This window comes from Vigna unguiculata, chromosome 3 (assembly GCF_004118075.2).
Source record: "Vigna unguiculata cultivar IT97K-499-35 chromosome 3, ASM411807v1, whole genome shotgun sequence".
Classification (NCBI taxonomy): Eukaryota; Viridiplantae; Streptophyta; class Magnoliopsida; order Fabales; family Fabaceae; genus Vigna; species Vigna unguiculata.
This window is the reverse complement of record NC_040281.1, coordinates 63,358,593-63,383,306: the sequence shown is the minus strand read 5'-3', so window position 1 is coordinate 63,383,306 and position 24,714 is coordinate 63,358,593. Positions and strand designations below refer to the sequence as shown.

The 24,714-nt window shown below is 33.4% G+C and overlaps 3 protein-coding genes across 4 annotated transcripts; all 3 read left to right on the top strand.

Annotated features, from left to right (window-relative positions):
• The first annotated feature begins 6,248 nt into the window (after window positions 1–6,248).
• Window positions 6,249–8,124, top strand: LOC114176872 (S-adenosylmethionine decarboxylase proenzyme 4-like). The gene has a single exon (XM_028062055.1). It carries the CDS (start codon window positions 6,583–6,585, stop codon window positions 7,624–7,626), a length of 1,044 nt encoding a protein of 347 aa, XP_027917856.1. The 5' UTR covers window positions 6,249–6,582; the 3' UTR covers window positions 7,627–8,124.
• A 4,880-nt stretch (window positions 8,125–13,004) lies between these two features.
• On the top strand, window positions 13,005–16,504 carry LOC114179156 (probable protein phosphatase 2C 35). 2 transcript variants are annotated; one of them, XR_003603437.1, is made up of 4 exons: window positions 13,005–14,554; window positions 15,262–15,382; window positions 15,607–15,822; window positions 15,928–16,504. XR_003603437.1 is itself a non-coding variant. In XM_028065391.1 (4 exons), exons 1-3 carry the CDS (start codon window positions 13,634–13,636, stop codon window positions 15,820–15,822), a joined length of 1,269 nt encoding a protein of 422 aa, XP_027921192.1. In that variant the 5' UTR covers window positions 13,007–13,633; the 3' UTR covers window positions 15,928–16,504. The 2 variants fall into 2 exon arrangements, 1 of the variants encoding a protein (XP_027921192.1); XM_028065391.1 differs by having other exon boundaries at window positions 13,007–14,554; window positions 15,262–15,393.
• Window positions 16,505–18,789: 2,285 nt separating this feature from the next.
• Window positions 18,790–22,501, top strand: LOC114177508 (putative E3 ubiquitin-protein ligase RF298). The gene is made up of 2 exons (XM_028062884.1): window positions 18,790–21,092; window positions 21,667–22,501. Exons 1-2 carry the CDS (start codon window positions 19,011–19,013, stop codon window positions 22,198–22,200), a joined length of 2,616 nt encoding a protein of 871 aa, XP_027918685.1. The 5' UTR covers window positions 18,790–19,010; the 3' UTR covers window positions 22,201–22,501.
• Window positions 22,502–24,714: the final 2,213 nt, after the last annotated feature.

Here is a 24,714-nt window from a genome sequence, read left to right as displayed (position 1 = left end):
GGATTTAATTAAGTTTTAAATTTTCTATAAAATTATAAATTTTTAATTGAATTTTTTTAACTTGTGATTTATTAAGTTTTTAAAAATTTAGAATTTGATTAAACCTTTACAGTTAAATTTTTATGCTAATTAGGTGGGGTGAACGTAAATGGGATAATATGACTATTTATTGCATATGGTCACCTTACTTAATCATTGTCATATAATTTTATAATTTTTAAATTGTGATATATATAATGATTAAATTATAAAATAACGTCTATCGACAATTAACTAAGATAACAATTACGTTATCCGATTAGAAAAAAAAAAACTAAATAACAAAACTCAACTGGAAAATACGAAGACCTTTTTATGGACTACAAAAGTTTAATAGAAAGTTAAAATTTTCTTATATTTTGGACCAAGTGGATAATTGATAAATGAAAAACATCTCTTTTGTTTAATTAGTAATTTAATTTTTTGATTCATTTTGTTTTGTATATTTTTTTTACTCAATATATATATATATATATATATATATATATATATATATATATATATATATATATATATATATTTAAAGATTGATTATGACGTTTTCTCTTAATTGATATATAGAGTTTGAAAGGTATCACTATAAATTTTTGAATTATTTTTCCTGAAATTTCTTTAATTTTTTTTTTCTTTCTTACTGCTCGTGTCACCACGTTCTTCCACCTTCCTACATCTCATTCGAATGCTTAATCCTCCTCATAAATTCAAAAAACTTTAAATGAAAGGTTCTAACTTTAAATACTTTTTTTTCAATTCAAATTCCTAAATAAATTTTACTCAAAATCTTCCACCATGTGAGAATTGACTCAAAGAAACAAACTTACTTTTTAACGTTCAACAAGGAAATTTGAAAGAAATAAGCTTACAGATTCAATTGGAGAAAAGGAAAGATCATAATAAGTTTTTCATTTTTTGTTTGATGGAAGGTGGACAAAGAAAAGAAAAGAAAAAACTAAAGAAGTTTCAAGATAAAAGATATCTATCATGTTATTAATACATGAAACTCTAAATGATACTAGAACAATTTAACAATGAACCATTGAGTCTTTTTAAAAAAAAAATTGAAAATCAATTCATAAAATAAAATATATAGAAAGTAAGACAAATCATAACCAAAATAATTTAGGAATCAAATTGTTAATTAAATTTAATTTTTCAGTATCAATTTATTACAACTAATTTTTATGTGAATATTAATTTTTAAAATAATAAAATATAATACGTGATATATATATTTATTAAAAATATAAAAATTTTTAAAATATCATAAATATATTATTATTGTATGAATCTAAATTAAAATTATATGTATATTAAAATTATTAATTTAAAAGTTTATAAATTATTGTCTTATGATATTTTATTAATAAATATCTAAAGTATCAAAAGTAGGAGTACATGTGAGTACATGTGGATTATGAATATGTTACCCATATTTATAGTGCACCACTAAATATATATTTTTTAGTGTTTTAGTGTAACAGGTACATCCTATCCGTGGCTTTTTTTTTATTCTCCATTGCTACATGTGTGGTGTTTTGAAGTTTAGGATCTTTTATCTTGGAAGATTTCTTTTTATCAATTTCCTATTTTTATTTTTAAATATAAATTTATGACAATTCTTTTTATATTCAACTTGATCCATTACTTAAAAAAAAAAATTTAGTCATATATTCTTTAATTTTAGATCAATCACTTCTTCTACCAACAACAATACTGTTTTTTTTTCTCGAATTCTCTCGTTCAGTGATCGAAGCGTCTCAATCAATACACACTAAATTTTGCAACAAAACGAATGTCTAAAATGGATGGAAAAATTGAGTGGGTCATATAAAACTTGACTCAATTCATTCTTAGTATGAATGAAGCACAAAAGCTTGAAGATTATTCTGGAAGGATTCTTAATTTTTATTTATTTTCCTATTTTTATGATTTGCATTAAATAAAAGATATTTTATTTTTTATCAAACAGCTAGATGAACCGCAGAGAATTGAGAGTATATTCAGAACAATACTAATACAGAGTATATTCAGAAGAATACTAGCACAGCCAAAAGTAGTGACTGAACGAAAAAGTTGCAATATAACTCTCTCCAGAGCATGAAGATGAACCTTGAGGTAGCTCTGTTATCAGTTTTCCTCGTCACAAACTGGTATTAGTGGTAAGGTCTTACTCAGTCTCCACACTTCCTTCTCTCTGTCTTCTACTTACACGGTTACAATACGGCTCCTACAACTCCAAACACAAGGGTCAAACAAAAGACACAAAGTCGACAACATTCGAAGCTCTCTCATCTGCAACTGCGAGTGTGGTGGTAACATGAAACGTAATGTCCCATCCTTCCTGCCACCTCAAATAATCATATTCTATTGTTTATTGGACGCTAATTGCAATTGAAGTATTTTTAGGGAAGAAAACTCGAGAAATCTGAACAACGTATCTGTCACTTGAATTTGAGTGTGCGGTGAGGTGAAAGAGGGCATGATTGGGTGTGACTCCTCTGTACAGCATACTTGTATTGTACGGGAAAGTAAACCAATAAGGACAGGGCACAGAAAGAGGACAAGAGAGAGAGGATCACGCAGCAGAATGATGTTCGGGGTGAAGCAATCAAGAGAGATTCGAATTTTGCAACAAAAAAATAGACAAAGACATGCATTTGTGTTCAAAATGAGAGGGGTTTGGTTTGGTTAAAGCACGAGAGGAATGATGTGGCGTGTATGGGAGGGGTGGATTTATCATATGCTTCTCTTTCTATTTGTATGGTTATGTTCATCTTTCGAGATAGATTTAGCCCTGGCATTGGCAGGGCTCGAGGCATCACATTATTATTCCTTACAAAAGAACTATAATAATTTGGTCACCTTGGCTTGTGCTAAGGGACCATCGTCTCTCTCTGTCTATTTGTTTTTCTTATCGTGGGACTTCCTATGAGATTGCCCACTTAAAAGTTCACAAAATGCCTTTGTTTGCTTCAAAAAAAATCTTAAGCACACCTACGAGGAATCATTCTTGTGGGAGCCATCTTTTGTAGTTCTAGATTACTATTTACCACTGCTACCCTTCCTTTTGGTAAACGTCCCTATTGAATACAATATGGACCATTATACGCTCTGTCTTGCATGGTTGATTTTCTCAAAAACTTGCTTAAGCATGTTCACACAATGATCAAAAGGCGACTCCGATAACAATTGTCACAAGTCACAACTGACACCTGGGTCACAGGGAAAAGAGTAAAATAATATATGCGATATGTATCGGGAATGTTGGGGGCAGAGAGGATTTAATTTGTTGATTTTGGTGGAATAGGTTGTAGCACTAAGTGCACGGGATTAAAGTCCTGTTTATCCTGCACTGCACATGATGTTTTTTCTTTTTAAGCAAGTCAATGGAAAGGAATGAGACCTATGAGAGAGACCCACAGAACACAAAAAATGAAGCTCCTGGAAAGCTCGAGTAGAATGAGCCTAGATACAAAGATAAACATGAATGAATGAAGCGGTGTGCACTAAGTGATATATTAAAAACATGATAAGGGAACCCTTTCCGAATTTTGGGTCGAAGCATGGTGCGCATGATACAGTAGCACTTGTGTGATGCGCTTTTGTTAACATGTATGCGAAAGCATATACTACTAACCCAATTCGCCGCATGTGTGCAAAATCCTGCGCGTGCTAGCATGTATGGCGGCTTAAGCCCGCTTGCTCCTTACCAACTAATGCCACTGTCTGGGAGCTGAGGGCACGGTGGGGACCACGTGTCTCCCAAATCTAATTAACACTAGAAACAAAGATGGACCCCGGTGTTCCGTGAACTTGGACACATACTAGATGATGTGTAGTCCCATGGGACCATCCATGGTGCCTGTCGGGGGGCAATTAGTGGGACCAATCATGGGTTTGGGCTAAGGAATGGGGTGACGTGGAAGAGGAGAACAACGATGTGCCATTCAAGCTTGTTTAGTTTTAGAAATGTGTGACTACTTTTAGTGGGGTCAAATTTCGGATTAAGGACCTTTCTTTCCAGTTTCAACTCTCAACTTTTATCTTCTTCTTTTTTAGTTGGGAATTTGTTGGTGATTTTTTTAAGTAAGATTTGGTTGACCATTTTGTTTTCTTTTTTGTGTGCTGAGGGGTGACTGTGTATGCAAAATTGTGGTAAAGCGAGTGTGTTGTGTTAGTGTGTGTTGGTATGTTGGGGTTGGGTACCTTGCGTGTGAAAGTGTGGGCTTAGAGATAGTGTTTGAGTTTGGTGGTGCGCGTGCATTAAGAAGAGGTGGATTGTGCTCATAATGGAGGCTGCCAGCCACACCCATAAATTTTATTCATGAGGCCATACATTCTGCATCATTTCTACCTCTCAAAACTCATTTTTCATTCTGAACTCACAAATTTTCATCATTACCTTCCCTTCCCCCCCACCTTTCTCTCCTACTTTTTACCCTTTCCTCTACAACCTTTTTCTGTATTTTTCTTTTCTTTCTAAACAAAATACTACTAACTCAGGGGAACCTTCTGCACTAGTTATCATGTTGAATAATTCATAAAATCTTCACAATTCTCTTAATTTGGAAGTTAAGGAGACCACTTACATGATGATGATGGAACACAGTTTTACGTATATACTACTAATTACTCCCTTTTACTTTCTAATTACTGACCGTTCCTCTCTAATCAATCTAGTTTAACATTATGATCCAAATCAACTTAAAGAGTTACTATAATTGAACTCTGGTTGCTCTTGCTCAACAGCATATCTCTAAGCTGTGTGTGTTTCCCAGAAATTGTTGGACTCAGGTGTATGTATTGTGACATAAGTCACCGAATATTATTTAAAAATTTAAACAAGAGTAGTTGTTGTGGATATGCCCAGAGCTTTTTAGAAGCGATCGCTTGGAGGATACAGAGAATCGTTTTTTTTAATTTCGAAGCTGATTTGGTTGCATGCATTCTTGATAAATACAGATAACAAGTTGATAAAATAGATAAAATAATGATAATGCCACTTAGCTACATGAAATTGCATGAAGAATAAAAATGATGTGAGTGCCTTTTCATTTCACGTACGGGCCTCCCTCATTCAAGGATATTCTCATTATTTGCATGCCACGCCTGATTCCTTTTGTTTTTTTCCTTCTTTTTATTTCCCTTTTCTCTTTTTTTTTTTTTTTATCTTCTGCATAATAATAATTATAATTCTAACCCCAAATATGGATGACATTTTGGGCACGTCAAGTTTTTTTGTTAATTAACGCCTGCTCTCCTAGGAATAGACAATGTTGTCTCCATCATCTGAGGTGTTTGCACCTTTCCATTATGCAGTAGCCATTATCAGTACTAGCTAGAGTGTGCTCATATCAAACAAACCCCCAAGTGATTGGTACTTTTATTTCCAATTTCACTTTTTGGTAGCAATTTAACAGGGTTATGCTGTGTTTTTAACCTCTACTAGTAGTAATGTAGCCCTAATTTCAATCATCTATCGCCTCTACAGAGCTAATAATTATTGTCCTTCACAACAACAATACAACATCTAGCTATGGTTTATCATTATGTTTCTATTTTATTGGAACTATCATTCAAATAGTTATGTTTCAATGCTGAATTTTGACTCAAAAATCCAAATTCCTTTGAGTGACTGAACATGAACATCATCTACAACACTCACTAAATTCGCCTTGTCATTTTGAAAACAACTTTATCATGTTGTTTCAACCAGTTATGCTTGACATTTCCCTGCATCACTTCAACCAATTATTATGGTCAAAACAGGGCCCTTTAACCTTCAAATCTAATTAAGTTTTCCCCCAGATCAAATTCTTCAAAACAAGAAAGAGAACCAACTTTACGCACCAGAAACCCCAAAATGTATTTCCAAATACTAATTTTTTTCTCTTGGACCACTAAAAAGCCGGTTAATTGATAATAATGCTAGACTAATATATCATGAGCAAGTAAGTTGGAGAACTGTTGAAAGTGATGATTGAGCATCTTTAAATTATTTAATTGAATCCTAAATCTATTTGGGAGAAAGAGAAAACAGAAAAAAAGCACTGTTGGTATGTGGTGGTGTTGGTAAGTTGCTAGAGAGAGAACTAGAAATCTATAACAGTGACAGAGGTTAGTGGAGAATAGTGAGATAGAATAGTAAGTGAGAAAAGAGAAAAAAAAAAAAATGGTAAGCGTGGGCTTAAATTCCGTTGCCTGTTGCTTTCTCTGATGGAAGAGAAGATTGCACTAAAAAAACTTAGCAACAAATTGTAGCACATCATCATCCTATTCACTTCATTATGCCTACAATCATGATTCTTGGTTCCATCACCCGCATGCTTTCTTCCAAACACCCTTACTACTACATCCTACACACTCTCCTTCTGATTCGCACACACCTATAAATCCCATTGACCCCCCAATCCTTTCTCTCACCTCACCCTTCCAATCGAACATTTTCTCTCAACCTTTCTCTGCAACTACCCTTCTCTCCTCTGTTACATTTACATCCCCTCTTCCCAACACTCACACACACACACACACACACTCATTCTAATGGCCGTCTCGGGTTTCGAAGGCTTCGAGAAAAGATTGGAGCTTCATTTCTTCGGCGATGATCCGGCCATCTTCCCACTCGGGATGAGGAAGCTTGAGTTTGAATCACTGGAACAGGTCCTCGAAGCTGTCCAATGCACCGTCGTTTCAGCAGTAGGAAACTCCTACTTCGATGCCTACGTGCTCTCGGAATCAAGCCTCTTTGTTTACCCGACCAAGATCATCATCAAAACATGTGGCACAACCCAGCTTCTCAAATCCATTCTTCCCTTGATCCAATACGCTCACCACTTGGGCCTCACCCTCTCCTCTTGCCGCTACACCAGAGGAAGCTTCATCTTCCCCAAGTCACAACCTTTCCCTCACACCAGCTTCAAGGACGAGGTTACCTACTTGCAAGACACAATCCCTTCAAACCTCTGCTTCAGAAAAGCCTCCATCATGCCCTCCAAATCTTCTTCCCACTCCTGGCACGTCTTCACCGCCAATGATAGCGCGCACACCCTCCCCCACCTGCCCTATCATCATGACAACGAGTTACTATTCACCATGGAGATCTGCATGACCGAGCTGGACCCCATCCTCGCACGCAAGTTTTTCCGGCCACCGGAGGACGGAAAATCGGGCGACTCTGCCGGGAAGGAGATGACGGAGCTCACCGGGATAAACGAAATCAACCCGGACGCGCTTATCTGCGACTTCGCGTTCGACCCGTGTGGGTATTCCATGAATGGCATGGACGGGGATTGGTACTCCACCATCCACGTGACTCCGGAGGACGGTTTCAGCTACGCCAGCTTCGAGTGCGTGGGCTCCGTCAACGACAACATAGCACACGTGTTGAGGAAGGTGGTCAAGATTTTCCGCCCTGGGACGATGTCCATATCCACGACGTGCAATGGGTTCGGCAACGACATGTGGACGCAGATGGCCAGTGCGGTGGAGCCTCTGGGCATGAAATGTCGGAGCTTTGCAATGGACCAGTTCCCCGCCGCCGGCACCGTGGTTTTTCAAACGTTCAGCGGCCGCCGGAAAAGTGTCTAGAGGCGGGGAAAGTAAAAGAAAGCGGCGGCGGAGAGAAACATAATAGGTAGGAAGTTAGAGTTAGTTGAAAATTTTAGGGGGAGGTGAGGTGGCAGAATGTGATTGGTTGTGGAGATGATGGATGTGGAGAAGTGGGTGGTAAGTGATGCAGAAGTAGAAGAGGGTGGAGATGAATGGAGATTCATTGGTGTTTGGAATATTATGAAAAAGGGGAAGAAGAAATGAAGGAAGCAATGTGAGGAAGAGTGGGGAAGGTTGGGATACTGGGATGATCATGATAATGCACCCCACTTAGGCTTGTCACGCCTAAGATTTTTGAAGATGTGTAGTGGGTGTAAAAGTGCTCTTGTTTGAGGTTATATTCAACTTTCTTTCTTCTTCTTCTTTCCCCCCTTTTTTTTTTGTTTTTTTCTTTTTCTTTTCTCTCCTTCCCTCTCTCTTGTCTTTTATGCTTTGTTTGTAGAGTATTAAAGAACAAAATCACACTTTTTTTCCCTACATTTTTTGTTGTATATTTATCATCTCTCTTCTGCTACACTATGTTGTGGGAGATCAGCAATCAAAAAGGGCATAGGTGCATGAGGCATTACAAGAATCATACGTAATAAAGTTGGTTTTCTCGTATCTTTGATTGTGGCTTTGGAATGAAGAAAAAAAATGTTAAAGAAGGGTTTGTTATTAAAATTGATGTTGTTGATGTGTAGGAAGTAAGAATGGTGGTGAGCGTTAAAGTGCATGTGGGCATAATTGCATGCGATGTAGAAGGCAAAGAGATGATTAAAGTAGGAGACAAGTACAGAAACCACTATAAAATTCATGGTTCCCCTTTTGTAAACTACTTAGGAGATCTTTCAAAAAAGTTTCATAAGTATACCTGTTGGGTATAATACACGTTTTAACTTACACCATCAAAACCACACATTGACAATAATCTAATTAATTCTCTTCTTTCATTCCTTCCTTCTGCTTTTTTAATCTCTTCATCTACACTTTTTCTAACATTTTAATTTTTAAACTATAGAATATTCTTTATTTATTTTTACTATTTTTTCTATTTTTTTCTTATTTATTTTCTATTTCTCATTCACTCGTTTTCATTTTCATCCACTTTATTTTCCTCATCCTACCACGTTATTTGTATTTTTTATTATTATATTATTATTTATTATTGAAAATATTTGGCTTGCTATGTGAATATGTAGAGCTAGTAAATTTGGTTGAACGGAAGCAGGGCATGAATAAAGAGTTTGGATTATAATTTAAGCATACGTTAAATGTGGGCAATTGTAGTCTGGTGGTATAAAACCCATGTTATAAACGGGTTTGGGTCAAAATGGTTCAGTTGGGTTTGGGTTACCCACTTTTGTCCCAAGAAAAAAAATATTACAGTGATTGATGTAATTTGAACTTAATAATTGCCTACAGGATTCGTGTTCCTCCTTGGTTTGATTTAATAAAACACAAGCACGTGATTAACATTGTCAAAGATTACATATATGTAATCTGGTATTTATTTGGTTTAATATGTCATTGTCAGATTAATTTAGTATGGTCAGGTAATATTTATACATATTATCTCATTATTTTGTTCATAAAAATTAAATATATAATATTTAAATTTAAAATTGGGTTAGTTAGCAATTTAATTAGCAGATGATTTTATAGACTAACTATTTAAAAAAATATTGTTTGGGTGAAATAAAAAATGTCAGTCCAAACGAAAAAGTTACGACATCAATTTGAACATTAAGTTTGGACTTTTTTTAATCTAACTTGTAGTTCATCCTGTTTAATCTACAATAGAATAACAATTTATTTGGGTAATCTTTTCATAACTAAAATAATCTTATATATAAATAAAAAGTTTAATATAAAATAAATTTTACAAGTTAAATAGCATATAAATTAATTTAAAATTTATAAAATAGTTTGTGAAAAAAAAAAAACATTCAAACAATATTTAAAGTTACTACCTCTTCCACGCTTAAACAATGAAGATGCACATGGTAAACTAGCGAAAGCAAATGGAGAACATTATTATCACAAATAAACATTATTTTAAGAGTTTTATGAGTTTGGAAACAATATTATGAAAATCTATATGGTATATCTAAATATACTTTTACATAACAAAAAATGTTGAATGAAATTATATTTATCTTACAACAAGAGAACACATGTAAGATAGATTCAATCCTCTATTGCTCTACTCCATATCTCTTTATCAATCTCAAGTCTATTGTATATTTCTTACTATTTTATTTTAATATTTTACAAAATGGTTCCATCTACACCTTTAACATCGTATTTAATTTTTTTTTATATTTTATCATTTAATATTTTTCACATTTCTATAATTTTTTTTTCTTCTTCATTTTATTAACTTTTTCGTGTATTATTTATGGAAGAGGATGTCGTTCTTATATATTAGTATTTATTTTTATCTTTGAAGTGTTAATAGTCATGAAATTGAGTCACGCGAAATAAACATGAAAGGTATAATCAGTCAAAAATATCATATTTTATGTATTTACTTAAATAGTTATATTTTATTCACAGATACACCTTCGTACTAAATATTGTTATTATTTTTAATTTGTTATCATGTTATCATTACTTATTATGAAGCGAGAATAAAATTTGGAGCCTACCTGACGTTTTCTTCTCATTTTCACATGGTGTAATATTCTTAATATTTATTTGATTTAATTTGTGCAATATCTTTAATGTTTATTTATCATATTTGATTTTAATTTGTTCTAGATTTAAAATTGATTTTGAAATACATACCAGTTTTAAAATAGGTATCAAATCGATTTATAAACATCAAAATAACTTTCCTGTTAAAAAAACGCTTTCAATCTAAATTAGGGATGGTAACGGGACAAGGCGGGGACGGGTTTCACTATCTCATACTCATTTTCGTAAAAAAATTCCATCCTCATTCCCATACCCAAACGCAACGGGTATCAAACTTTTGTCCCATCCCCATCCCCACCGGGTAACGGGAATAATCTCGTACCCATACTTGTACCCGTTTTCTTACTACTTTAATATTAATTTTAATTAATTTTTATAAAACAATAAAAAAATACGGTAAAGGAAACATAATATTATCAAATATTCAATATCAGGAGTATACTTGTTTCTTCAATATCAAATACTTTGAAATAAATTATAATTGTTTACATTTTAGATTATAATACCAAATAAAATTTAAAGAACCAAAATATTTATTAAATTTGCAAACATTAATGAAACCTAGTTGATAAATTTTAAAAATATTTTTAAAATAATATAAAAGGAAAAAAATATTTAAATTAAAATATATTTTAAATGTTTGTTTACTTCAATTTTTTAAATTATAATGAATCTATTTTTTATACACTAATAAAAGTTTTAATACATCAGTTGATCAAAATGACGCAAAGAACAAATAATAAACATAATAATAAAATTTTAACATAGGTATTGTATCTTTTGAATCACAATATATGCTGGATGGTGGTAAAAAAATATTGATGACAATTACATTAAATTTTTATATTGTAGTAAATAAAAATTATTTATACAATTATAGTGAAAAAATTAAAGTATGATTGTAATGAGTTAGAAATAAAAAATAATTAGATAAAATTTATCGAAATAGTATTCTACATTATGAAAATAAACAAAAAATAAAAATATTAAAAAATTAACAAATGTGTGTCTTATAAACAATTTAGAGACTATTAGAAGGAATCAGACAAAGGAAAACAAATATATAATTAATGGTATGATAAGATGAAAAATATCTTAGAGATCTAAGAAAACTTTTCAAATATCAATATACTCAATGATTGATAAAAAAATGACGCAAAAAATAAATAATAAACATAATAAAATTTTATCATAGATCTTGTACCTTTTAAATTCCAATATATGTTGGATAGTGATAAAAAAATATTCATGACAATTACATTAAATTTTTATATTGCAGTAAATAAAAATTATTTATACAATTATAGTGAAAAAATTAAAGTATGATTGTAATGAGTTAGAAAATAAAAAATAATTAGATAAAATTTATCGAAATAGATTTCTACATGATGAAAATAAACAAAAATAAAAAATATTAAAAAATTAACAAATGTGTGTCTTATAAACAATTTGGAGACTATTGGAAGGAATTGCACAAAGAAAAACAAATGTTTAGTTAAGGGTATGATAAGACGAAAAATATCTTAGAGATTTAAGAAAACTTTTCAAATATGAATATATATACTCAATGGTTGATAAATAACAAAAATTGTTTTAGCGAAATAAAAGAGTTCTTCAAATGAAACAAAAATTAATAATAATAAATAAAGATTTTTTTTTTATATATTACCTAGTAAATGAAATGTTTATGCTATTAAACACTTAAATTGAGAGTATTAAACATTCCCATCTGAAAGGAAAATATATTGGAGATGCGAATGAGTTTCATGACAAACCAAATATTTAGAAGAAATAAAAATAGAAAGAATATATATATATATATATATATATGTGGTTATTTAATTAATTGTGAATATTTTAATAATTTAAACGATGATGGAGATATGACGGGGACGGGTATTATGGTGGGGATATATTCATCTCCATCCCCATCTCCATACCTAATTGAAAAAATTGGGGATTCTCCATACCCATATCCATACCCAATCAATGCGGAGATTCCCCGTCAAAACGGGAACGGGTTCGGACAATACCCACGAGAACGGGTTTATTTGCCATCTCTAATTTAAATGATTGATTTAGATCTATAACAATACAAAAAATGGATTTAGGTTTAATTAAAATCTAATTATTTAAACATATAAATGGATAGAACAGCCTAACAATGGAAGAGATTAAATCTAATGGATCATTTGTCCACTTCCATTCTTCTTCTTCAGTGTTGATAACATGAATAAGTATGCTTAAATCTTGTGATACAAAATTACAAATATATATATATATATATATATTTAGAGTTATTTTTATTTTGTAGATGATAAACAAGAATAAGTCTGAATAAGAAAATCCGAATTCGAATAGAAGCATGTAATTTTATAACTGTAATTATTTTGTAATATATTAAGTCGTTGTGAGGAAGATATTAGCTTGATTGATGCCTTAAATTAATGAAAAATTATTTTCAATTGCGAAGGTTTTATTATTTTTTAATCATTAATTATTAAATTTTTAGTAATTTTTAATTTTTACATTTACTAATATCTAATTTAATATATTTATAGAAAATACCATAAATTTTGAGAAGAAAATTTGGTTTATAACAAATAAATAAATGTTATGGACAATTAGGGACGTCACTTTGTTGTGTTTAGTGTTTAGTAATAAATAAAAGAATCATTTGCAGAGATTGTTGGGAGATAAGGGTTTGTATGCAGAGAGAGAAGTGAATTGTGAAGGAAGATTGGGGCAACAGATAACCAAATCAACACATACATACATATATAGATAGATAGTTTTGGATTGGAATTAGAATCTGAATAAGAACAGAATCTCAATTCAATTCCTCTTCCCCACTTCTCTTCTGTCCCCTCATTCCAAATCTCTTTTTCTGAACTTCTCTTTGGACTCTTCCTTTTGCCTCAGGGTTTCTTCCTTCTCTGCATCCAATCAAAGGAAAAGCACAATTCTTTCCCTCCTTTTCGGCAACCCCATCACGCATTCTACCTCTAAAACGCCAAAATAAATCCTCTCTGTCGTTTCCTTCTTCCTGGGTTTCTTCTAGGGTTCTCCTTCTTTCATCTTTTTTCACTTCAAATCCACCCACATAACCCCTTTTCTTCACTCCAGTCGCACCACACAATTCCCTGCTCTTGGACCCTTCTCTAAACCTGTTTATCACAATGTGGAGGAGTTCCAGAGGCATCTAGCACTGTACTTCCTTCCTGAACATTCTATTTCTGAACTGCTTCAGGGAGTGTTTTCTGTTTCAGGTGTTGTTGTTTCCAATAGCATACCCTCTCTCCGAAACATGGGTTGTGTCCATGGCAAGTGTTGCTGTGGCGAGCATAATTCATCAGAGGATGGTTCTAGGGATTACCGAGAAACTGGCTTCGTCCGTAGCCACAGGAAAAACATACTCGCTCAGAGGTCACTGAAGCGTGCTCCTGTTCCTTCTCACAACTTCATTTTGGAATACACTTTTCTCACTCAGCGGGGATACTACCCGGACTCACCTGATAAAGAAAACCAAGATAGTTTTTGCATCAGTACAAATCTCCAAGGTAACCCCAATGTTCATTTCTTTGGCGTCTATGATGGGCATGGTCAGTATGGTAGCAAGTGTTCAAATTTTGTTAAGGATAGGCTGATAGAGAAGTTGGTAAATGACCCTGCATTGTTGGAGGATCCCGTCCAAGCTTACAATTCTGCATTTTTGGCAACGAACCAAGAATTACGTAGTAGTAGTGAGATTGATGATTCTATGAGTGGCACCACCGCGATAACGGTGCTTGTTATTGGTGACACCCTTTATGTTGCTAATGTTGGTGATTCGAGAGCGGTGCTGGCTGTTAAGGATGGGAACCGCATTGTCGCGGAGGACTTGTCCTCTGATCAGACGCCGTTTAGGAAAGATGAATATGAGAGAGTGAAGCTTTGTGGGGCAAGGGTGTTGAGTGTTGATCAGGTGGAAGGGCTCAAGGATCCAGATATCCAGAGTTGGGGTGATGAAGAGAGTCGGGGTGGTGATCCTCCCAGATTGTGGGTTCCTAATGGGATGTATCCTGGAACTGCTTTTACGAGGAGTATAGGGGATAGTTTAGCAGAGACAATTGGTGTCACTGCTCTTCCTGAGGTGAAAACTTTTAAGCTTACACCTGATCATCTTTTCTTTGTGGTGGCAAGTGATGGCATATTTGAATTCCTGACAAGCCAAACTGTTGTTGATATGGTATGACTTGCAACCTTTCTCTGTCTTGCTTTCATAATGTGTGAAAAGGTTTTCACAGATCGAGCAAATTGATCGAATGATTTAGTTTAACTTTAGTTTAATGATTGCAAAATCAAGCATCTACTTCTGTTATTGGAAATACTAATGTTACCTTTTAAAGGTTATGCAAGTTGCAATTAAAGATTTTGACTTGAAATATGGAAACAATTTTTTTGTGTGTAAGGTCTGCTTGTGGCTTATGGTACATAGGTATGTGGTACTGATGATGTTAATATATTTGGAATGTAAAGCATAACAAAGATTACTGGCCGTACGTATGCTTAAGCTTCTCTACTTGGCGTGTTTCAGTTAGGTCTGTCCCCTTATCATATGTAATAGCTGTCATAATTATATTACAAAAACAGCAACAGTACCCACCAGGTATTAACTGCTATAATTATGGAAACTTTAGATGGTTCAGTGTTAAAAAATGCTAATTGGGAATAGTTCTTTTGCATCCCTTGAGTTTACACAGTCCTTGTATAAGTTAGTCGTTCTGCAGAGGAACTTCCTGTTTTTTGCGCTGTTTCATGCTGATTTTTCCTGATCTGCCGCAGCACCATAGACTATGATTTCAATGTTTACTCCCATGTGCAATTCCATAGGTAAAATTGTGACTTTCCTACGATTCCCCTTCCTGAAAAATCTGTGATTTATTTATGGTGTAGGCAGCAAGCTATATGGATCCTCGTGATGCATGTGCAGCTATTGCAGAAAAGTCATACAAACTATGGTTGGAACTTGAGAACAGAACAGATGATATAACAATTATCCTTGTTCAGATCAAAGGTCTCTCTAATGTATGGATTCTGTACATTCCTTTGGTTTCATTTGCTTTTAAAGGTTTTAAATTTGTAGTATTATATGATTGTGTTATCCCGTGACAATAACAACAAATCAGGCCTCGTTCTTCTTATAAGATCAGCATGTAAGATTAATTTTGCTACTGATGGTTCAATGAATAAAGTTATTGAACAAAACTTGTTTATCTAACTATTGGTCCAATATTGTAGTCCGGTACATTTGGAGTTGGATCAAATGAGACAAATGTTGGCGCTGTACTGAATTCCAGGGCAGGAACTCCTGAGATACCTGCTGCGCATGAATCTGATGTTCATCGTTCTGTCAGAACCAGTTTCTCAGAGTTGCACTCTGCTCAGCCTGCGGCTTCAGTGATCAGCCCGGCCGTAGAGGCTCACTCTGCAGCATATCCAAGACCAATTGAATGAGTATGATGTCAATCCAAAGAACCTTGTTGATTTGTTTCATTTCAATAGTTTATATCATCATGATGATATATATAATTACTTCTCTCCACCCTTTTTGATTTATAGTGATTGAAGAGAGAGAGGCTTTAGAGAAGCTTCACCTTGTCTCTTTGCAGTTTCTCCCGAGTGGTACATTTCCATGTTCCAAGTTCCTGAGCATTTTGCATTACCCTGTACATTTACTGCTCAAGGCTGCCACCATACCAGGCTTGAGGTGGCTCTATCTTGGCAGCAAAAGGAATTTGTTCAAATTTCATGTTGGTGTATAACCATTCAGAAACACCTCGGGAGAAAACACTTATGCTCACCTTCCTGTGATGCCATTGCACATCCTCTACAGATATGATCTTTTGAAGAGAATCTATAACTAAGTGAAATGAAAGGAAGGTATGCAAGGAGATTGGATTTTGAGTCATGGCTATCATTTGCTTTGAATGATTGAAGAAACTCGAAAGATGGTCACTGCTCAACTTTGGAGGAAGACAGATACCATTTGGTATTTAAGTGCATTGCCCTCATTATCATGTAGATGTTGTATCCAGTTTGTGTGTATTATTAGTATTACGAACATGTTTGGATTATTGGTTGATACCTTTCCAAATTAATTTCATATTAACAATAAAAAACACTAATTAATTATGTATCCTTACTTTTAAATGAGATGAAAAAACACGTTAGATGATAAAACTTAGTTTCATCTGCTATGACTTTGTTAGATGGGATGAAAAATGTCAAATAACTGGCAAGCAAATTTTCATCTATGGAATTATCGCATTGGATTGAATTGTATAAGAAGATTTCTTTTACCAGCTAATAATTTATTTATTTATTTTAAATTCACTTCATTTTGTTTTAGACAAAATTAATTTGGATTTTTGTTATTTTATTCTAGATAATGACAGACAAGTTTTATGGTCTACACACTGAAAAGAAAAATAGGTCAAAATGATTTTTATAAACAAATTTATTTTATCTACAAACATTGATTTATGTGTAATTTACCCTGTGCACAAATAGTTGATTCTTTATTTTATCTTGTAATTTAATTTATAAACTGTCATACCTACTAAGCCAATTATTATTATTTTTCTACAGAAAGGTATTTAAATTTGAAGTAGATGTATTTGTTAAGGTAAATAATCTTAAAATAACAATTGTCGTTATTATTTCTGTATAAGAGAATGGATGATATGATTATACTTACACTATCAAATCAACCTACAATTGGACGGACCAGCCTTGAAGTTGGGATGAGCAATTTTCCATTAGAATTATATGCATCAATGGTAGGAAATAATTAATATATTTTTCATTATAGCAATAATTTCTCGAAGATTGAAAATTTTATTTTGTTTTGAATAAAAGTATTATATCATCGATTTTATATGTGGTAATTTTATCATTAAATTATAATCGAATAAATATAAAAAATTTCAAATAATTTTATAAATATAATTGTTTATAGCATTTAAAAATAGCAATAATAGAAAAAAAAATCTATGTAATGTAGCAACTAACCTTTTCACGAAATCTATTTTTTTAGTTGGTTAATTTAGCAACTTATATTCTTTTTGTGCTTTAAGCAATTATTTTCAATTGTGTTCAAATTTTATTTTGATTAAAACTGTACTAACTCAGAAAGTGAATAACAGAATAAAAAATGAACTTTAATGACATTCATCTTTAACTGGGTGAATTGGGTGAATGTGGGACTCATAACACATAATAAAGTGAATTTTTAATTAGGTTTAGATTTTATTTTGAAACGAGTCCATTCACCAAAAGAGGTGAATAGTAATGCAGGAGACAATTTATATAACTTTACATTTTTAGTCGATAATGTCATATTGAATTCATGCGTGAAATCTAAATGAGAAATACTATATAAAAGTATAAGATTTATATTTTACAGTTTAAATCTAAATTTTAACTGCAATACAGTGTTACTAAAGAATTTGGATTGCTATTTACTTCTAACCCTAGATCAAATTCATGCATGCTAATTAATGATTCTATAACCATATACATTAAAAAAAAAAGTTATTCCCTTAGACTTGCTGCTGCAAAATAGTGAAGAAGAACATAGGTGAAACACAACCTTATATTCCATTTACCTTTTCATTTGTGAAATATCTCACTGTAGTAACTTGCAAAATTCAAGGACAATTATAGTCATATTTGAGAAGATCGAATAAAAGAAATATCAACATTAAAATAAAAATTAAAAACTTTGAAGGTTTAGCAATAATAAGATAGGTGTATGGTTGATGGGTACATGAGAAACAGAAATAGGTCCAGTCCAAAATTATACTATTATTTATTTTAATTTTGTATTATTTATTTATTATTTGTGTGCAGGAGAGAGACGTTCAATACAATGCTTAAAGCCTCCAGGCTCTGAGGCCTATACATCTGCACAAAAATAAACAAACAAATACATTAAGGAGAAAAAACACAACGATCAAAAAGGTGTGAATTTTCTCCTCTCTGATTCTATGATTTTGAAAGATCGACCTTGATTTTTTTGAAAAATTGTTCTAATCCGGTACGTATTGATCATCTAATACTCATCACGAGTCTCATATTGCGGATCTTTTCGCATCAGTGGCTTCGTTTGCTATTGTTACAATATTTTAGAATGTTTTGTTTTCATTACTTTGTTATTCATGGATGTGTTTTTTAAGTATAGATGTGGATTGCAATTTATTTGGGTGTTTTCAATTTCATATTTTGTCAACCGGAGGTGCTTCTTTTGCTGAGATTACTGATATATGTTTGTGTGTAGTTGATTAATTTATTCATTGATTTACCTCCTTTATTTGGATCAATGAGGAAGTTTAATGTGGCATTTTTCTATACTAAGATTCAGAGGTGATTAATTGTTAGTGTTAAATGCATGTTAATCAATGCCATGTAATAATACAGTGTTTGTCATTGCAAATTTCATTCAATTACGAGAACAATGTTTGCACTCTTCCGCTAATGTCATTCTCATATGCACATTTTTCTTTTCTAATTCACGGAACTTGAATTTGGAATAAGTAATCATAGACGCTAAATGAAACTTAACAAGTGTTCTCTTCTTCTCTTTTTTCTTTGTTTTAGATTGCGACTAAAATATCTCATTGGTTGCCAGTTGTAGCAGTCAAATGTCTCCTTCAGTTTCTTGCCAAGAGAAAGGAAGTAGGAACAAGAGGAAATTCAGGGCTGATCCACCTTTAGGGGAGCCAAGTAAGATCATTCTTGCACCTCCACTTGAGTGCCGCAGCTATGAATTCTCTGCTGAGAAGTTTAAAATAACCCCTAGTCATGGGCAAGCCACTGCTTGTGACGTGTGTGGTGTCAGCCAAGATCATTCAGATGGACTGAAGCTCGGTCTTGGATTATACAGTCCTGGAACATCTGATGTCGGGCCCAGTCAATCTAAGGAAGAACCTAAGACAAATGAAATTAGTGATGCAGATTGGAGCGATCTCACAGAAGCCCAGCTGGAAGAACTTGTGTTGAGTAATTTGGACACCATTTTCAAGAGTTCCATAAAAACGATTGTAGCATGTGGCTACAATGAAGAAGTTGCGACGAAGGCCATCTTAAGACCTGGCATCTGTTATGGATGTAAAGACACTGTGTCTAATATTGTTGATAACACTCTAGCATTTATTAGAAATGGCCAAGAGGTTGATATGTCGCGAGAGCCCTATTTTGAAGATTTAGTACAGCTTGGGAAGTATGTGTTGGCTGAATTGGTTTGTGTTCTTCGAGAGGTTAGGCCATTCTTCAGTATTGGTGATGCAATGTGGCGTTTGTTAATCTGTGACATGAATGTGTCACATGCTTGTGCAATGGATTGTGACCCTGTATGTAGTTTAGGTAGCGACAATACTGCTAACGACGTTTCATCTAGCCAACCAGAATCACAATCAAAACCAGAAACTAAAGTCCCTGAATTGAGTCTTCTAGGACCTAGTAAATCAATTCCTGCGGGTTCTCATACTTCTCATCCAAAGAAACCCTTTGTGACTGCATTTCGTGGTTTGAGCAACATGGATTCTCAAATTATTGTTGGTGGAACCTCAAAGAATGAGGGTGCCAGTTGGGAATCTGATTGCACTCATAAAACATTCAGCGCTGCTGGAACATCTCAGTCTGGCCTGATGGAAGAGAAGTATGGAACAGCTAGAAAGGTCCATTCCAGTAGCAGCAGGAGGGACTACATACTTCGACACAAGACATTTCATGGAGAAAAAGGTCATCGCTCTTGTGGATCAAAAGGGTCTTCAAGAGGGAAGGCGAATGGCTTAGGTGGTTTAATCTTGGATAAAAAACTTAAACCTGTGTCAGAATCATCTGCCATAAATTTCAGGGGTGCTTCATTACAGATAAGTAAGGGAATGGAAATTAATATGACTCAAGAGAATATTAATGCCAATTTCTTAAGTAATGCTCCTACGCCCCCTGCATTCAACCTAGATTCTTCGAATGGTGTTTCTGGATTGACCAATAATTCATATGCAATTCATGCAGCAAATACCACACCCACATTCTGTTATCCAGTTTCATTATCAACCACCAATACAGATCTTTCTCTCTCATTGTCTTCAAAAATCAAGCCTTCTACAGAACCCGATGGCAGCAAAAATGCGGCACCTACTAGTTTTATTGGAATGCCATACTACAAGTTCCCAAACCAGTGGATGCCTCACGATGGAAGGAATGAGATGATTTTGAAGTTGGTTCCAAGGGTTAGGGAGCTGCAAAATCAGCTTCAAGAATGGACAGAGTGGGTAAATCAGAAGGTTATGCAAGCTACTCGCCGTCTGAGTAAAGAAAAGGCTGAACTTCAGACACTGAGGCAAGAGAAAGAGGAGGTTGAACGTCTTAAGAAAGAGAAGCAATCTCTCGAGGAAAACACCTTAAAGAAGCTTTCTGAGATGGAAAATGCCTTGTGTAAAGTTAGTGGGCAGGTAGAGCGAGCTAATGCCACTGTCCAGAAGCTTGAGATGGAGAAGGTTGCATTGAGGAAAGAGATGGAGGCTGCTAAGCTACGTGCTATAGAAACTGCTGCAAGCTGTCAAGAGGTATCAAGGAGAGAAAAGAAGACACAACTGAAGTTTCAGTCATGGGAAAAGCAGAAATCCTTGTTTCAAGAAGAGCTAACGATTGAAAAACGGAAATTAGCACAGTTGTTGCAGGAATTGGAACAAGCTCGAATGCAACATGAGCAAGTTGAGGTTTGTTATTTTAAACTTATTCGAACTTCTTTCATATGCTTCTTTATATCTTGTAACCATTCACTTTATATCTATACGAATATAATATAGCTCCGGAAGTAGTTTGATCTCATGGTGTATTCTATGATATTGTCAAATAAGAAGATTAGCGGGTGGTTAGTTATGTAAAGTTTCTAAGCTCTTCCACCCTCATTTTATTGCTACAATAAAAACAAACAACTTTGTTTCATCAGATGGGTCGGTTGCAAGGATCAATGCTATTGTGTTGTGTCAAAATGTGATTCTAGGTAAAGTTTGGGTCTTCTACTGATTTCAGTTTAGAGTTTTTTCTGGGGTAAGCAGTCTGATAAACTCTTTTGACTGGGGCGATTGTTGCCATATTATTCTCAGAATGAAAATAAATGAATTGGTGTGCTCTTGACACCAGTAATTGTTGTCCATTTCTATGCATTTGAATTTGGTACACATAACGCATCATGCGCCACTTGTGAGATTCCAAAAACCTTGTATCTATTTAGGTGCTAAATGAGATGTATTAGTGGGCCTGTTCTCATTTGAAGGGGAAATATCACAGGGTAGATGGCAGCAGGAAGAAAAGGCAAAAAGAGAGCTTCTCCAACAGGCTAGTTCTATAAGAAAGGAAATAGAACAAATCGAGGAATCAGGAAATTCCAAGGAGAATATGATCAAATTAAAAGCAGAAAGAAATCTACAAAGACACAAAGATGACATCCAAAAACTCGAAAAGGAAATTTCCCAAGTAAGGCTGAAGACAGACTCTTCAAAAATTGCTGCACTGAGAATGGGCATTGATGGAAGCTATGCCAGCAAATGTTTGTACATGAAAAATGGAACTACTCTGAAGGAATCCCAGGCTTCTTTTATCTCTGAACTAGTCATTGAGCACTCCACAAGAGGTGGCGTGAAACGAGAACGGGAATGTGTGATGTGCCTTTCGGAGGAGATGTCGGTGGTGTTTCTCCCATGTGCTCATCAAGTTGTTTGCACAACATGTAATGAACTCCATGAGAAGCAGGGTATGCAAGATTGTCCTTCATGCAGGAGCCTCATTCAGCAGCGAATTGCTGTGCGCTTTCCTCGTAATTGATTTTCTTGGCTCCACTCAGTTAAACATTTAATAATAATATAATAACAACCTTATGAGAATCGTGCATTCGCAGCATGCTTCTCTGGATGAGATACATTAATTACAAAGTGGCAAAGTTGGTGCTGTCATTTTCTTGTGATGTTTAGAGGTTTTCACAATTTTTTTTTCTTGTTGAAGTTGTGCTTATCATCTTTGTTTGATAGTGTATATGGGTCAACTTCTTATGATGATCTTCTTCATCCATGACAAGTATTTTTTTTTTCCTTGTAAGAGCTTTATAATTGCTCTAATCCGTTACAAACAGTTGAAGTATGTGAATAAAATGGAGAAGATATCAAGCTTATTTCTGAAGCATGCAGTGTTTTTCATTTTTCAATCTTTTTGTGGTTTAGGATTTCTTTTGTCAGCGATTAGACAAGGTAGAACCCAATTACGTAACTTATCTTCAAGATCAACCTCGACATCAATTATTGTGAACACGTGCCATCTAATAATGTTTTTCTTCAAATGGTTTTAGCAACAAAATCATTAGCAAATGTTAATAATCACTCTCTAGCGTCATGTTAAAATGATCTCATAACCTTAAAAACACGATTTCTAGTGGATTTTAGTTGGAAAGGAGGTGAAGGTGAGATGGTCTGTATTATGAGAAAAAAAATTTAAGATGAAAGTTTATAAAATTTAACAAATAATTTGAATAGATTAAAAAGAATGTTTTAATTGACAAAAATAAAAGATTATTATGAAAGTTGGTATATTGAGTGACAAGTGGTTTATACTCTAGTGGTTTTAATGGACAAGGTATATTGAGTGATAGATCTACTTCCGATACCAAAAGGGTTATTTGGATTTTTCTTTGGGTACTTACACACTATATATATCATTCATTTACTTTTAGTATTGTCGTTTAATTTGTATTTAAATAGTTTTACTATGATTCTAGTGTAATAAATAAATTGAAAGCTTTGATTGTGGTTATTACGTCATGCAATGGATGAAAACAATTGTATAAGGCGGTTATGAAAGTTGGTAAGATGAGGTAATTTGCTAACTTTCAATTGTACTAATTTTAATTTGATAATCTTCATGTCCTTGTATTAACTTCTCCTATGCTTTTGCATAAATTCAATGGCACAAGTCCATTGGATTCAGGAGCAATAACTTATGTACAACAAGCGTGAGCAAAATATTTTCTATCTAGAGTTAGAGCTAGTTTAGACTAATTTTGTCATATTAGTTATTTTGTAATTTTGTTGGAACTGTTTGGATTGAAATTATGTTGGAACTGTTTGGATTCAAATTTTGTTGGATCTTTTTTGCATTACATGTTCGGGTTAAGACATAAAACCAAGTTAACATTTAAAAAAGTTGGTCACATATAACGACAATTTTGACCATAAATATCGTTAATATATCGATTTCAACGACAATGAAGGTATAAACAGTTGTGGATTGGACTACTATAAATTCACATTGAGCAACTATACAATGACGATTTTACACTAATTGCCATTGATTTTGGATGCCTTTTACAACTAAAAAAAGCTTCAACAACGACGCTTAGACTGTTGTGGTCCCAGTAGGTAAATGATGACGATTTTGTAGACCCATCATTATTTTGAACTCTTTTAACAATGACTACTTCAACGATGAGTCTAGAACCATATTCACATGCTTTTTTTAACTGTTGTCAAAAGACCTTGTTACAGTAGTGAATCCATCAATAAAGGCTAATAACCAACGTCAATTCAACTTATTGTATATATTCAAGGAAAAAATATGTTTTTAGTCTCTGAAGTTTGATCTTAATTTGTAAATGGTTCCTAGTCGAAACTTGGTCACTGTTTTGTCCTTGCACTTTCAAACTCGTTGTTTTTTTTCCCTATTTTTGAACAACGTTAAAAATAACAAATGTCGTGTATCATATTATTTAATATATAATAATAGTAATAATAATACTATTATTAATTATATAATAATATTATTATATAATATTATTATTATTATTAATGGTAATAATATTATTATATATTAACAATGATTTTGAATGTATATGGACCAAACAATGATCAAGTTTTAATTTGGGATCATTTTCAAATTAAGTTCAAACTTTAAGGACCAAAAATATATTTTTTTCAATTTTCATGAAAGCGTCGGCTAAGCTGATGGTAGTTTTTTATTTTATAAAAAAAAATAAATAACACGTGGCACGCCTTTGTTATTTTTAATGCCATCCAAAAATAAGGACCAAAAACAATGATTTTGAAAGTGCAGGGACCAAACAATGACTAAGTTTTTACCGGGGACCATTTCCAAAATAAAGTCAAACTTCAGATACTAAAAACATATTTTTCCCTATTTTAAACTCGCTTTGCTCCCTTGTTACTTTTAGAATGAATATTGTAGAAGGAGAGTTATATTCTTTGAAAACAAAAATGTAAAATCAAAATAGTTTATTATGTGAATAACTTGTAATAACTTAGTGATATATTTTTAAATATGCATAATGTGATA

Coding starts and splice junctions, on each gene's coding strand:
- LOC114179156 (XM_028065391.1), top strand. CDS start 13,634: ATGGGTTGTGTCCATGGCAAGTGTTGCTGTGGCGAGCATAATTCATCA. Junction 14,555..15,261: donor GCCAAACTGTTGTTGATATG/GTATGACTTGCA, acceptor TTTATGGTGTAG/GCAGCAAGCTATATGGATCC. Junction 15,394..15,606: donor AGATCAAAGGTCTCTCTAAT/GTATGGATTCTG, acceptor CCAATATTGTAG/TCCGGTACATTTGGAGTTGG.
- LOC114176872 (XM_028062055.1), top strand. CDS start 6,583: ATGGCCGTCTCGGGTTTCGAAGGCTTCGAGAAAAGATTGGAGCTTCAT.
- LOC114177508 (XM_028062884.1), top strand. CDS start 19,011: ATGTCTCCTTCAGTTTCTTGCCAAGAGAAAGGAAGTAGGAACAAGAGG. Junction 21,093..21,666: donor TGCAACATGAGCAAGTTGAG/GTTTGTTATTTT, acceptor GAAATATCACAG/GGTAGATGGCAGCAGGAAGA.